Here is a 16,554-nt window from a genome sequence, read left to right on the forward strand (position 1 = left end):
TTGTTATTTGTAAACCATTTAATCCAACTTTAAGGTGAATACTGATGAAGTCTTATTTGTTATTTCAGTTTCAATAAAATTTGAAATGTAAATGACCCTTAATCTCTGGAAAAATGGCTGTCCGTACCCCTAGAAAACCCCTAACAGTCTTGCTTAGAGGTACGGATTCGTACCTCTAGAATCAGATTCTAGAGGTACGGATCTGTACCCCTAGACACTTCCTACTGTTTTATTCATTTTCTTTGTTTAAACCTTGAAAAAAGGATAATCTAAACACTACCGCTATATAGTGTAATGGCAGATACCCCCCTCACCGTAAAACTGGGAACGGATGTTTATTGGTGGCTAATACCGGAAAACGGGATTTATCCTATAATGTCGATATCGAGAATATCGTTGGATCGTTGCACAATTAACCTTGTTTCTCATGATACCCGTGTACTTAACGTGCGCTAAATGAACGAAACTAAAGAAAACAATTCACCTCAATTGTTTATTTCTTTGCTGCTTCCTACATCCTTTCTCACTGTTATAATGAATTAAAAACTAATTATCTGGTTATTATTTATCAATTCCCACTGAGTATGATGCCTAGTCAAAGTTGTTTCCCATGATACCTGTGTAATCATAAAAAAGTGTCAACTATGGAAAGCCTGATACACAATTATATTAATATTTCCCTGTACTTCAGGTAAGTTTACAGTCTATGATTTCAGACAAATTTCAAAAGTTTTTTCAACACAAAAAGAACACTGAACAATCTTACATTTACACTGCATATTACCAAAAATATACTTTTTACAAGTGATATCTAATCTATTCTTTTAGACCTATATCTATCTAGGTCTAAAAGTTTGGCAAGAAACTCACCAGCTACCATATTAAAGAGTAGCAAATTTATCTTGTGAGAATATACATTATAATCTTTTTTAAATGACAGACACATATAATAAATGCACAGGTTGTACTGGAGCTTAAACTGGGTATCATTATATTTTGCATTATGATGTAATTCCATTATTTTTGCCTTAACGGCATGCCGTACATTCATTTCTCAGAAATGTCCTAAATATAGAAACAATCTTGCTTCCGGTTTGGTGACGTCATCAGCAATCTGTCAGACGATATTTTCGCTAAAAATTCCTGATAAAAAACACTGTTTAAAGGAAATATAGAGGATTATTTGACACAGGGGGTGGGAATCAAAGGTAGAAAATCGTGTTTTAAATGGTTTTGTCTAAAAAGGTAAATAACTCCAGTAATCCTGACATTTTCGCAAAAACGTGTGATGCGGAAGTGAGGCTTCCGTTTTGCTCCAGTAATTATGTCAACATCTGGTAGGCGGGGCTAACATTAAAGTCTCGCCAGAAAACTGTTTACACCAGTATCATGAAAGCCCCAGTACCATGAGAAAGGAGTATATAATGCAGATGTTACTTTTTGCCATTTTTAAAGTTCTTTTAGTTCGTTATTACCCTCGTACTCAGTTTGGATGCATGCAAATATCGTCTGCATCCTGCGTGCCGATTTGGTTAATTTTAATTCTGGACACTTAAAACACAGAATCGAGGTCTGTTACGAATTTTTCAGACTACTTTCGAAATCGCATATGCAAGATTTGTAATGTTTCAGAAATTGTAGCTTCTTCAAAACGTATTAACATGTAGAATTCAGTTTCTGTGTGTAGTTATTTACATGAAGAGAATGTCCTGTAGATATAAGAAGTGTCCCATAATTAAGTGTAAACATGATGAAATTGGCATTAAATTTAAAATAATGCACGGAGGGGCACCTGGAATCTTCATCCACCATTAAAAGCTGGAAAGTCGTCATATGACCTATCATGTGTCGGTGCGACGTTAAATCCAACCAAAAAAAAATTAAATTTAAAAAGTTTTAGCAACTCCTCATTCTTACCTTTCTGTAATGTTTTGCAGAAATTGTGAGTGCTGTAAAACATTCAACAGCTAAATTCCAGGAAATGTTGCTTGTCTATTGATTCGAACATGAAGTTAGCAAAATATTGTTTTTCCAATAAAGCTCTGCAAAATTATATTGAAACATAGCTTGTATCAACGTAATCAAAACGCCACAGTTATGTTAAATGTCTTGGCTTACTAAAAGTCAGTACAATTAAATGGAGAATGTCACAGTAATTAGTGAATTACGATAAGAAAAATGTCCCGTACATTATAGATATAATTAAACTTTTTTGTACATGAAAATCTTTCTTCCATGAAATTGTCTGAGCGTGCTCGGTTTACTATAGCAGGGTTTCCACTGGGTACATTTTTTTTTCCGCCACTTAAATTTTTTAAAGAAAAAGTTGCGCGTGGCGGACGGAGGATGAATAGTGTCGAAAAAATTAGAATGAATATAATATCACTGAATTAGTTCAGTTTTTAGCTCACCTGTCACAAAGTGACAAGGTGAGCTTTTGTGATTGTGCGGTGTCCGTCGTCCGTCCATGCGTACGTGCGTCCGTGCGTCCGTAAACTTTTGCTTGTGACCACTCTAGAGGTCACATTTTTCATGGGATCTTTATGAAAGTTGGTCAGAATGTTCATCTTGATGATATCTAGGTCAAGTTCGAAACTGGGTCACGTGCCATCAAAAACTAGGTCAGTAGGTCTAAAAATAGAAAAACCTTGTGACCTCTCTAGAGGCCATATATTTCAAAAGATCTTCATGAAAATTGGTCAGAATGTTCACCTTGATGATATCTAGGTCAAGTTCGAAACTGGGTCACGTGGGGTCAAAAACTAGGTCAGTAGGTCTAAAAATAGAAAAACCTTGTGACCTCTCTAGAGGCCATATTTTCATGAGATCTTCATGAATATTGGTAGAATGTTACTTGATGATATCTAGGTCAAGTTTCGAAACTCGGTCACGTAGGTTCAAAAACTAGGTCATTAGGTCTAAAAATAGAAAAACCTTGTGACCTCTCTAGAGCCATATTTGTCAATGGATCTTCATGAAAATTGGTCAGAATGTTCATCTTGATGATATCTAGAGTTCAATGTCAGTGGTTAAAAACTAGGTCATAGATCTAAAAATAGAAAAACACTTGTGACCTCTCTAGAGCCATATTTGTCATTGAGACTTCATGAGATTCGGTCCAGATGTTCCCTTAAATATTAGGTCAAGTTCCGACAATACTACGGCAGTGGTCAAAAAACATATCATAGATTAAAAATAGCACAAAACTTATGACCATCTCTTAGGCCATATTTTCAATGGATTTTACATGAAATTTGTTAATGAACGTTCACCTTGAATGATATCTAGGTCAAGTTCGAACTGGTCTCACATCGTCAAAAAATCTAGTACAGTAGGTCTAAAATAGAAACCTTGTGTATCCCTCTTAAGGCATATTTTCAATAGATTTCATGAAAGAACTTGTCTAAATTTTACTTGAAAATATCTAGGTACATATTCCAAAACAGCGGATTTACGTGTTTAAAAACTAGGTCATAATCTAAATAAATAAAAAGTTAGTGACCTCCTAGAGTGCCTTATTTTATCCCTGAGATCCTTCATGATACTTTGGTCAGAAAAATGAACTGCTTTATTCATTGATATCTCAAATCATGAAATTTCTAAACGGTCAGTAGGGTCAAAACTATCAGTAGGTCATAAAATTATTAAAATAATTGTATCTCTAGAGGCCAAATTTCTAATGATCATCAGAAATTGGTAGAATTTCGAATTGGTGATATCTATCAGTTCGTAATGGTCAATGTGCTGTATCAAAAAAACTTGTCAGTAGGCACAATAGAAAACTTGTGCCTTTAGAGAGGCCAATATTTTTCATGTCTTCATGAAAATGGTGGTAATTTCATCTTGATGATATCTTCTGGTCGAGTTTAAAGTGGTCACGAAGTTTAAAAACCAGGTTAATTAGGATCACATAATAGAAAACTTGTGACTCTGATGCCAATATTGATTCAATGGATCTTCATGAAATTGTCAAATTTTTATTTGATGTATATCTAGGTCACATTTGTAACCTAAAACAGTTACCTCTGTATTTACAAATTAAATGTAAATAACGACGTCATACTCAGTTGAACCTGGGTCATTTGGGGATAGGTGAGCGATTCAGGACCATCATGGTCCTCTTGTTAAAATTTATTTTCTACATTCCACAAATAACTCAACAAGCAGATGCATACACATTAACATTGATTTATCATGTAAGGATAAGTAGTCAGTTCAAAATTATATACCATTTTTTTTTTCAATCTCTTTTTCATTTCATACTTTAACCATGCAATTTGCTTTTGAACCAGTCTATCCTAATATCACATTGAATCAAAAATAGGTTTTAATCTTCTCATCAATTTTCAAAACAAATCTATAAAACTATCCCAATATAGAGTTTACCAATTTTGAATTATCTCCCTTTAATGGTCATTTTTCACTACTAAGATGTTTCTAAAACATGAACATTTAGCTCTTTAATTTCTAACTTTTTATTTCAAAATTTATATAAGGTAATTTATCCAAAACAGCGTGTTTTATTTTATTTTCTGACTTGAAAAGTTTTTTAAAAAGCTTAAAGTTTCGTTATATATAAATCTAAATTTCTACAACTTTCATACATAAAAATAAATAGTGAAAATACCACCTGATGGTACAAGTAGCTCTTTATTTTGATGCCCTTGGATGGGGCCATGTATCAATGCTATACGTTGGGCACGTAAAAGAACCAAATGAACTGCTTTAGTTCATTTGAATCTCAAAGATTCTTCGACTGAAATTTTACGAACGCTCTGAAATACGCTACTGAAATTTACGAGTGCATAGATTTATTTAAAAGTAATATTTTATGATCGCGCAAATTTATCTAAATATCGATCGCGCAAATTTATCTATAATATCTTCGAATTGTCATTATTATCAATTACTTCGGCGAATCGGCTTGATATTAAAAATAACTTAGATAATAGCGTTTTAGGCTCAAGAAAATGGGTGGGGCTTTAGACGAAGCGCTCAGCAAATATTTCGTTTCATTTGCTTTTGTAATAGTAGGCGGGGCTTAATTTGGCGAATCAGATTGACTGATAATCGTTCTTGCGTGGAGGAACACTCTTGTGACTCGGCGAAGTTTTAAATTATGCCCAGAGGTGTAATTCGGTATCGACATCATGTATTGTCTTCGTGTATTGCTAAATATTGGATTATGTGTGACACGCTGTGTATAATATTATTGATCGGTGATAGTCGGCACGATTCTATTGTAACCGCTATACAGTTTTACCTCGGATGTTTTTTTTTACGTAAATTAAACATGTTAATGTGGAATTTTTTCGAATATTTAGGCCTTTTGGTGTTCAGCAGTTATTTGGGTCATGTGGCCTCTTAAAAATGGTTTTGCTATTTGGCCACAACTAATTGTGGCGTCCCTACGTCGCAATTCAGTCCAGGTCCAAACTCTGTCATCAAAGGATTTTAAATTATTGGCAAAATGTTCCGTGATGAGACGAAGTGTCATGCCAGAAACCCAGACCCCTAGCTTAAAGGTCAAGGTCACAATTGGAGGTCAAATCTCAACAGGGCTTTTTTCCTGTCCGGTCCATAACTGCCATCCATGAAGGGATTTTAATATTACTTGGCACAGATGTACCTCATAATAAGATGATGTGTCATGCACAACTTTCAGGCCCCTAGCTCAAAGGTCAAGGTCACACTTGGCAGTCAAATGTTAACATGGCATGAACAGGGTCTGTTTCGTGTCCGGTCCATAACTCTGTCATCCATGAAGAGATTTTAATATTACTTGGCACAAATGTCCCCTATGATGAGACGATGTTTCATGCACATAAATAACTCTGCAAGGGGCCTCCGGGGCCGAGTGGTTAAGGTCGCTGACTTCAAATCACTTGCCTCTCATCGATGTGGGTTCGAGCCTCACTCGGGGCGTTAATTCTTCATGTGAGGAAGCCATCCAGCTGGCTTACGGAAGGTCGGTGGTTCTACCCAGGTGCCCGCTCGTGATGAAATAATGCACAGAGGGGCACCTGGGGTCTTCCTCCACCATTAAAGCTGGAAAGTCGCCATATGACCTATCATGTGTCGGTGCGATGTTAAATCCAACCATAACTCTGCCATCCATGAAGGGATTTTAATATTACTTAGCACAAATGTACCTCATAATAAGAGGATGTGTCATGCACAACTTTCAGACCCCTAGCTCAAAGGTCAATGTCACATTTGGCAGTCAAATGTTGACATTGCATGAACAGGGTCTGTTTCCTGTCCGGTCTATAACTCTGCCATCCATGAAGCATGGCACAAATGTTCCCCATGATGAGATGATGTGTCATGCGCAAAACCCGGACCCATAGCACAAAAGTCAAGGTTACAATTGGAGGTCAAAGGTCAATAGGGTTTTTTCCTGTCCGGTCTAGAACTCTGACATCCATCAAGGGATTTTAATATTACTTGGCATAAATGTTCCACATGATGAAACAACGTGTCATGCGCAAAACCCAGAACCCTAGCCTTAAGGTCAAGGTCACACTTGGAGATCAAAGGTTAATGGGACATTTTTCCTGTCCGGTGTATAACTTTGTCATGCAAAACAGGATTTGAATATTACTTGGCACAAATGTTCACCACTATGAGAGGGAGTGTCATGCATAAGAACCTGGTCCCTAGGTCGAAGGTCAAGGTCAGACATAGATGCCAAAGGTCAGATACAAGAATGACTTTGTCTGGAACACTTCTTCTTCATGCATGGAGGGATTTTGATGTAACTTGGGTTAAAAGAAATTGAAACAAAAATGAACTTACAAAGCAAAGATTTACAGTAGCAAAACAATTCTATACATGTAGCAGATTGTATACAATGTAGGAGATAAATAGAAATACAATCTAGACTGATTAATACTGTGTTACAGCGGTGTTCTCCATTGAAAATCGTCCATTATTAGACTTAAGTATAAACAATGCATACTGCAAATAATTTCATGACCTTCAAGGTCTTAAAAGCGAAACAAACAGCCATAATAGACGTTTTTACAGCAAATTTCCCTCTGCCGTAAACGGTATCCTATATTTTGACTCCTGGGCGGGATGGGCATCATTTAAAAATGCCCTCTGCGGTAAAGTTTATCATACCTGACCATACCTGGGTCCCTTTGGAGGGCCAGAACGTCAGTGTAGACGTACGGACAGACTTGAAACTTGCCAGGATTATCCCCAGATGATTGATCATTTGACGTGTGAGGTAAATCCGATCAATTTATTTCGTAAACACTTCGAATTGGGTCGTTGAATATGATTTTCACATCAATTTTAATAAATGTCCACTTTAAACAGCTGAATACTTCTTTATTTCGCAATGTTGGCGACCAGGATTACTTTTACAATGTGCTTAGGCATTTACGCGTATGCCTTCACCAGAATATCTTCATGGAAAGTCAAAATAAAAAAAATACAGCTTAAAAACTAACACCCCTACTCGCCGTTACTGATTTCTGACCTCTGTGGTAGCCGCATCCCTCGGCATGGAGGACATCAAGTAATAGGGTGTGTCACACACACAGTGTGCCTAATTTATCAACAATCAGTATACAAAACAAGCGCCTTCCACTTCTCATTATTAAGTGAAGTAGACAGAGCTTGAATTATGCCATCTGATGTGTATTCGAGTAAAGTGTCAACAGGCCTATAATTAGTGGAGTGTGAATAAAAAATCAGGCGACTTGAATTTCGCTTTGATGTTACTTTTGAGGGAAGTGGGAAGCTCCAAAGGAACTATTTCACTCAAGTTGCTTCCTAGATGCCCTACTAACACAGGCACTACATGAAAATAATTTCACAGACATTTTCCTTGCATAACCATCTACCAAAACTGTTGAAGCAAGCAGTGTAACTCAGTGAGCGGACTGGGGCCAGTATGACTCTCTTGTATGTAAACTAGTGTTGGGTAAGAAAGGCTTCAGTAGTTGAGCGCACTGTCATAAGGCAGATCTTGTTTTTGCCTATAATTGCAAAATTTCAGAAGATATACATGTAGTAACTGAAAGTATCACACATGTAGTTTATAAAATAACAAATATTAATTATGGCATGAAAATGCGCTTAGCATGTAGGTTGACTTTTTGCTATAGGATTGTTAAGGTGTTCTACTACTGGGATATCCTTGTCTTTCCCAGGCAGAAGTAGTGTTTTCTGTCACTATCCTCAGGAATGTGTGATATTAAAACAGGCAAGGAAAAAATATGTGTCTGCCTGTGAAGAACAAGTGTTCTTGAATCTTACTTATACTTTGTTTCTTATTAACCCCCAGGTTGGGGAAACCACCTGATGCAGGCAGACAGGTAGGATCTTTATTGTCTCCTGGGCCTCTTGTTTGTGTAAAAACAATGAGGAGACAGATACTTGTTTTAAAACTTAAACTTAACCTAAATATATTTCAGACCCATGGCTCAGATCAGTGCCACAGGAAAGCAAGACCTCAGAGACTGTTCAAAAAGATACCAAAGAGACTGTGTTACAGGTTGTCCGGGTTGGTGTCACAAACTGTGCTAGAAGAAGGGTATGTATTGAAAGGCACATGCCTCAAGATGAATTTTTTAGCTTACCTGAACCAAAGCTCCAAGGTGAAGTATAAGTATAGGTGGATGATGCGGCATCTGTCATTTGTTGCCAATCTTCTGTTAGGCATTGTCCATGGTTCACAATTTCCATAAACATCTTCTCTTCTGAAGTTACTGGTCAGAATTACCCCCAAACAGTTGAAACTTGGTCTGTAGCATCCTGTAAAGTTCCACTCTCAATTTTTTTCAAATGGTTTTGTTTGAACCCTTTTAGGGGCTGTGCAAGAACTAAAAATAGAAAAAAACTTTAAACCAACTACTCTTCATGATCAGCATGATGGATGTTCATCAAACTTGGTCTGTAATATCATTATGAGGTCCTCTCCCAATATTGTTCAAATGAGGATGACTTCTGGTCATGAACCCCTTGATGGGTCTATTAAAACTTGGTCTGTAGCATCACTATATTGTTCTGTCCCAACATTGTTCGATTGGGGGCTGTTGGTCCTGTTTAGGGGAGGAGAGAAGCTGAAAATAGAAATGCCTGTAAACAACTTCTTCTCATGAACTCGGATTGTGTAAAATTCACTGACATATATACATGTATTTGTTTCAGATTAGATGAGATTTTCTAGATTCACTGAGATTATTTGTTTCAGATTCAATGAGATTCACAGAGATATATTTGTAACACCTTGGATAATATTCACTGAGATATATTTATGTTCCCCCCCCCCCCCCCCCCCCCCCCCATAGTGTTTTTGCCCTGTCCGTCTGTGTCACACTGAATTTCCAATCAATAACTGGAGAACCATTTGACCTGGAACCTTTAAACTTCATAGGCTGGCAGGGCTTATGGAGTAGACGACACCCCTATTGTTTTGGGGGGTCACTCCGCCAAAGGTCAAGGTCACAGGGGACTGAACATGGAAAACCATTTCCAATCAATAACTTGAGAACCACTTGACCCAGAATGTTGAAACTTTTAAGTCCTATCGTTGGGTCAGTCTATTAAAGGTCAAGGTCACAGGTGCCTGAACATGGAAATCCATTTCCAGTCAATAACTTGAGAACCATTTGACCTGGAACCTTCAAACTTTATAGGGTGATAGGACTTACAGAGTAGATGACTCCTGTTGGTTTTGTTGTCACTCCATGAAAGTCACAGGGGCCATCTGTCCGTCACACTTCATTTTCGATCAATAACTTGACCTACAGCCTTCAAACTTCATATGTGTGATAGGGCTTACAGAGAAGATGATCCCATCTATTTTTGCGGTTACTAGGTCAATGGTCAAGGTCACAGGAGCCAGAACATGAAAAACTATTTCTTATCAATAATTTCAGAACCACTTGACCCAGAATGTTGAAACTTCATAGGATGATTTAACATGTAGAGTAGATGACCCCTGTTGCTTATTTTGGTCATTTGATCAAAAGTCAGGGCCACAGGGACCAGAAGATGGAAAAGGGTTTCCAATCATTAACTTGAGAACCGTTTGACCCAGAACCTACAAACTTTGTAGGATGATAGGACTTAAAAGAGTAGAGGACCCTTATCATTTTGTGGGTCACTTGAGCTAAGGTCACGGTCACAGGGGCCTGAACATAGAAAACTCTTTCTAATCAATAACTTGAGAACCACTTGACCCAGAATGTTTAAACTTAGTGGGATGATTGGATATGCAGAGTAGATGACCCCTACTGATTTTAGGGTCACTCGATCAGAGGTCAAGGTCACAGGGTCCTGAATATGGAAAACGTGGAAAACTGTTTCCAGTTCATAACTTGAGAATCACTTGGCCCAGAATGTTGAAACTGAGTGGGATGATCGGACATGTCAGGTAGATGATCCCTATTGCAGCCGATCATCAGTGTCTCTTTGACTTTCCCTTCTGTCCTCTATGTGACTTCTTGCCTATACAACTATGAAGTGGGGGAGACATGGGCTTTTTCTATAAAAGCATCTTCTAGTTGTTTTATATTTGATGAGATTCACAGATATATTTGTTTCAGATTCATTGAGATTCACTGCAATATATTTGTTTCAAATTGGATGAGATTCACTAAGATATATTTGTTTAAAATTTGATGAGATTCACTGCGATATATTTGTTTCAGATTCATTGAGATTCACTGCAATATATTTGTTTCAAATTGAATGAGATTCACTAAGATATATTTGTTTAAAATTTGATGAGATTCACTGTGATATATTTGTTTCAAATTGGATGAGATTTGATGAGATTCACTGAGATACATTTGTTTCAAATCGGATGAGATTCACTGAGATATATTTGTTTCAAATTAGATGAGATTCACTGCGATATATTTGTTTCAAATTAGATGACATTCACTGTGATATATTTGTTTAAAATTGGATGAAATTCACTGAGATATATTTGTTTCAGATTTGATGAGATTCACTGAGATATATTTATTTTAAATTAAATGAGATTCACTGAGATATATTTTTTTCAGATCGGTTGAGATTCACTGAAATATATTTGTTTCCAATTAGATGAGATTCACTGAGATATATTTGTTTCAAATTAAATGAGATTCACTGAGATATATTTGTTTCATATTGGATGAGATGCACTGTGATATATTTGTTTCAAATTGTATGAGATTTACTGAGATATATTTGTTTCAAATTAGATGAGATTCACTGTGATATATTTGTTTCAAAGTGTATGAAATTCACTGAGATATATTTGTTTCAAATTAGATGAGATTCACTGAGATATATTTGTTTCAGATTGGATGAGAGGCACTGTGATATATTTGTTTCAAATTGTATGAAATTCACTGTGATATGTTTGTTTCAAATTAGATGAGATTCACGAGATATATTTGTTTCAAATTTAATGAGATATATTTGTTTTAAATAGCACGCTCACGTATGTAAGAATCTGTGACGTCACTGATAAGGTCTGCTATCTAAAAATAGCACAGGACTCAATTTGCGGACAAACTATCAGTGCATTCACTGTACTATAGCATAATTAAACCATAGATTTTGCATTTATTTCGTTACTTTTGTTCAAGTTTCTAGCCAAACTTTTTGATCAATATATGAATGGATAATGTTATTATATTATTCTGTTCATTTTGAGACACATCCATTTTTCTAAAATATTTTTTTAAAATGCTCACTCGCAAAAATTTATTAATACCAAGTGGAAAGCGTTACTTAAAACAAAAATGTATTCAAATCCGAATTGTTCTTCTTAGTTACCGTCTTATATCAACATTATATTTTTTTAATTTGTTTCTTCCATTAGTGTTTATAATTTTAATACTTGAGAATGTAAAAAGATATCTTATTGCATAATTTGAATTTATTGAAATTTTGAAATGTGATGAACAACATGTATATTTTAAAGTAAACTGTCATACACATCATTATTTTCGGCCACATGTTTCAGTTCTGCTTTGAAACAATTATCACCTCTGTGATATACATATGTTGTGTTTTATTACAAATGACCCCTTAGTGTGACATAATATTATTGATTATTTCACTTTCTGTAGTAATATTCAGATGATATCTGACACAATATGTTGCTAATCTAATGCAGCACCATTTTTTTCTACCAAATCATTCAGAAAATTGTATTTTCAATAAGGAAATGTTTGACGGACACAGTTGACATCTCAACCACCTCATCGGGGACCATCATCAAGTTTGCATCTTGTGTTGTCTGAATCAGTTCTTTAAAATGAAATATGTATAGTTATGATTTTAATTGTGCTGATACATTCATTGAAAGTCATGAATCAAAATGATTTTGCATTAAATGTTTTAACCCGATGAGTGCTTTTCTTCAGCGTTTCGAAACTCAAAAATATTATAATTTGTTATTAAGACTTTAATCTGTTCTTCTGATGCAAAATTTTAATAGTATTTATTGCAGAATATGGGATAATTTGCATACAGCATACTTTTTAGCTCGACTATACGAAGTATAAGGAGAGCTATCCTACTTGACCCGGCGTCTACGCATCCCCACCTTGGTTAAAGTTTTTTTTACACTTTCTTCTTATCTCTGTAATTATTTGATGGATTTGATTCAAACTTAAAATAGTTATTCCTCATCATCACCCACATCATCTGACATAAGGGCCATAACTCTGGCACCAATATTTTTTGATTTATCTCCCTTTTCACTTAGATTTTCAGGTTAAAGTTTTGATGCACTTTCACTCTATCTTTGTTTTTACTGAATGGATTTGATTCCTACTTAAAATAGTTGTTCAGCATCATCACCCACATCATTTGACACAAGATGCATAACTCTGGCACAAAGTTTTTATGAATCATTCCCCCTTTTTACTTAGAATTTCAGGTTAAAGTTTTGATGTTCTTTCACTCTATCTCTGATGTTACTGAATGGATTTTATTAACCAGGTTTGAGTTATTAGATTGGGGTATGTCATTGGTTGGGCGGGCGGGCGGGCGGGGGCGTCAAACTGGTGTTTCCGGTCAATAACTTTTGTTTCGGTAAAGATATTTGAATAAAACTTGGTATGTATGTAGCTTATATCAAGACAAAGGCTGGGATTGATTTTGGGGTTTCTGGGGTCAAGGTCAAGGTCACTGTTACTTAAAATAGAAAAAGGGTTTCCGGTCAATAACTTTACTTAGGAATGAGCTATCATGATGAAACTTGGTGTATAGAAAACTTATATAAAGTTGTAGCTTGGGATTTATTTTGGGGTTTCTAGGATCAAGGTCAAGGTCATTGTTACTAGAAATAGGGTTAGGGTTAGGTTAGGGTTAGGGTTAGGGTTGTGCTTTAAAGTGGTGCACTGTGATTCAATATACTTTTTTATTCCCACCATTCATAAGAGGTGGGCTATTCAAATCACTCTGCGTCCTGTGGTCCATGTCCGTTCCTTCCGTCATTCCGTCCAGTCCTTGTACGATAACAAGTTGTCTCGTCTATCGCAATCCTCAGAAACTACCATTGGGGAAATTGGCCACCAAAGCTTTGCGAATGATGTATTGACGTCCCTAGTTTCCCACATGAGAAATCAGACGGTTACAACTATTTTTTAGTAGTATGGACCTGTTTTATTTCTATAATTACATAGATTATATAGGGAAAACACTTTGAAAAATCTAATCTTTGCAAAAACCACAGAGCCTAGGGCTTGATATTGTATGAAAGCACATATGGCCTCTACAAAGAGGATTCAAAATTATTCTTGGGGTCTTAATGGCCAGGCCCGGGTTTCAAATGTTTATATAGACTATATATAGAAAAAACTTTGAAAAAACACTTTGATTCATAACAAGCCTAGGCTTCCTTTGAATTTTGTTTATGAACATCATCTAGGTGTCTCTACTAAGATTGTCAAATTATCCCCCTAGGTCAAATATGGCTCCGCCCGGGTGGTCACAGGTTTACAATGACTTATACATACTGAAAACTGAAAATTCTTCTTGTCCAAACAATAAGCTAGACTTTGCATTATTAATGTCCTGCATCTTGAGTATGTTTCTTTACCAAGTTTGTAAAAAAAACGAAAAATTATCCCTTGAGTCAAATATGCCCTCTGCCTGGGGTGTCACATAGGTTCATTAGACTTATATAGTGGAAAAGATTTTACAAATCTCTTGTCAATATACAAAACATTCAAAATTGTGGACACATGTATGTTATTGAGTGCAAGATGAACCTGCAGCATATTTGCACTTGATATTTGACCCTAGTGACCTACTTTCACTTTCTGTAGCTACAGCCTTCCAAATTTGGACCTACATCATAGTTTTCGTGCAAACTGAAAAAAACTTTGACCTTGATTTGACCTAGTGACCTACTTCACATTTTTGAGGTCAGGCTCGAATTGGACCCACTATGCATAGTTTTTGTGTTCCGAATTGAATGTGACCGGTTAGGACCTACTTGAAAACCATTTCACATTTCTCAAGCTACAGCCTTCAAATTTGGACCACATGCATAGTTTGTTGAAGTAGAAACAAACTTTGCCTTTAATTAAGCCAGTGACCTACTTTGAAACATTTTTGAGGTACAGGCATCAATTATGGAACCACATGACATAGTCTGTGTTCGAAATAAAATTGACTTGGATTTTGACATAGTGACCTACTTTCACATTCTCAAAGCTACAGTCTCAATTGGACCTACATGGAAAACATTTCGATTTAGTACTGAAATGAACCTTTGACCTAAGATTGAACTCTAGTGACTATTTCACATTCAGTAGTACAGGCTTCAATTTGGACCACATGTCAAAGGTATGTGTCACGTAACAAACTTTGACCTTGACATGACTAGTGACCTACTTGATCCATTTTTGAAGGATAAGGAGATTTAAATATGACCCCTGCATTAATTTGTGTTCTGAAGTGAACTTTGACATTGATTTTGACCTATTGAACCTTACCTTTCACATTTGTTCTGAAATTGACCTTCATTTGGTCACTACTTTACAATGTCTAAGTACAGCTTTCGAAATTGACCACAGCAAATGTTGTGTACTGAAACCATTGACAAATATTGAAACCTATGAGCATTGTCATCAAGTAAGACCCCTAAATTTTGGATCACTCTTTAAACAAGGCACAGGCCTAACATTGAATTGCCAACAAATCACTCTGTGATCCACTTTCTTATTTAAATATGGAAATACCCCGGTTTTGTGGCATTGTCGCGTTTCTTGTTCAAACTTGTATCAGTTAGTAATACATAAAAGTGTGTTACTGGCTGGTATCATCATGCGCGGGGGAATCTCAGGGAACGTAATTTGGGTAGCAAACGAGCCTCGCAAAGGCGAGTTTGCTAACAAATTACGTTCCCTGAGATTCACCCAAGCATGATGATACTCGCCGGTAACACACGCGTATGTATTGTCTAACTGATTTATTGCATGATTAAAAAGTTAACACAGTAAACTGAACACGTTTTAAATATCTTAAATTTAAAATATTTGAAAATATTTCCCCTCTTGAGCCTCCCTTACAAAATGTTCATGATAAACCCCTAACTGCCATATAAAAGCTAGAAGATCAAAAATTATGCATGCTTCACATCAGAGATCCCTTTTTCAAAATTTTAAATAGACTAGGCCTACTGAAAAAAAAAAAGGTAATAAAAAAATTTATTGCATGACTGCGGCATTTTCCTTTGAAGTTTTGTGTTTTCTAAATTCTGGTATCGCCACGGTTAGCCGTGCTCTAAATTCCGCTGCACACAGGTATCGCTCACAGTTTTCTCTTTCTGGGATGTAGAGAAATACACACAAATTAGCAAGTGTTGCTGTGATAAGTTATTGAAAATGATAAGCTATTTGAAATAATTTATTACTGTATTTCTGTAGTTAAGTTCTCTGCATCTTGAATTAAAACTGTTTTTTTTTTTTAAGTAATATAAAAATATAACGGCAAAAATTATTATGATATTCTATTCTGTTTAAAAATTCAAATTTTGTTTCTGGCAAAGGTTTACAATATGCTCTAGGTGTTAATTCCATTGATAAATAACATTTGTTGATAAAATTAGCCACATGGGAAGTGTTTAGCTTCTCTATTTCTCCAGGGTTCATGACCTCATTAGGGCCTCCCAGCAAATTCAAAATTTTAGCACTTAGTTATGTCTCCCCCAGGAGACATATTGTTTTTGCCCTGTCCGCCCATCCGTCCGTCCGTCCGTCACACTTCATTTCCGAGCAATAACTGGAGAACCATTTGACCTAGAACCTTCAAACTTCATAGGGTTGTAGGGCTGCTGGAGTAGACGACCCCTATTGTTTTTGGGGTCACTCTGTCAAAAGGTGAAGGTCACAGGGGCCTGAACATTGAAAACCATTTCCGATCAATAACTAGAGAACCACTTGACCCAGCATGTTGAAACTTCATAGGATGATTGATCATGAAGAGTAGATGACCCCTATTGATTTTGGGGTCACTCCCTCAAAGGTCAAGGTCACAGGGGCCTGAACATTGAAAACCATTTCCGATCAATAACTAGAGAAC

The 16,554-nt window shown here is 36.2% G+C and overlaps 1 protein-coding gene across 1 annotated transcript in view; it reads left to right on the forward strand.

Moving 5' to 3' along the window:
• Nucleotides 1-16,554, forward strand: part of LOC123536223 (uncharacterized) — a 152,973-nt gene that overhangs the window by 4,377 nt on the left and 132,042 nt on the right. The window contains exon 2 of the mRNA XM_053550207.1: nt 8,430-8,548. Within this exon, the coding sequence (XP_053406182.1) occupies nt 8,430-8,548 (119 nt within the window). The remainder of the gene's footprint in view (nt 1-8,429; nt 8,549-16,554) is intronic.

Source organism: Mercenaria mercenaria, chromosome 1 (assembly GCF_021730395.1).
Source record: "Mercenaria mercenaria strain notata chromosome 1, MADL_Memer_1, whole genome shotgun sequence".
In the NCBI taxonomy this organism is placed as follows: Eukaryota; Metazoa; Mollusca; class Bivalvia; order Venerida; family Veneridae; genus Mercenaria; species Mercenaria mercenaria.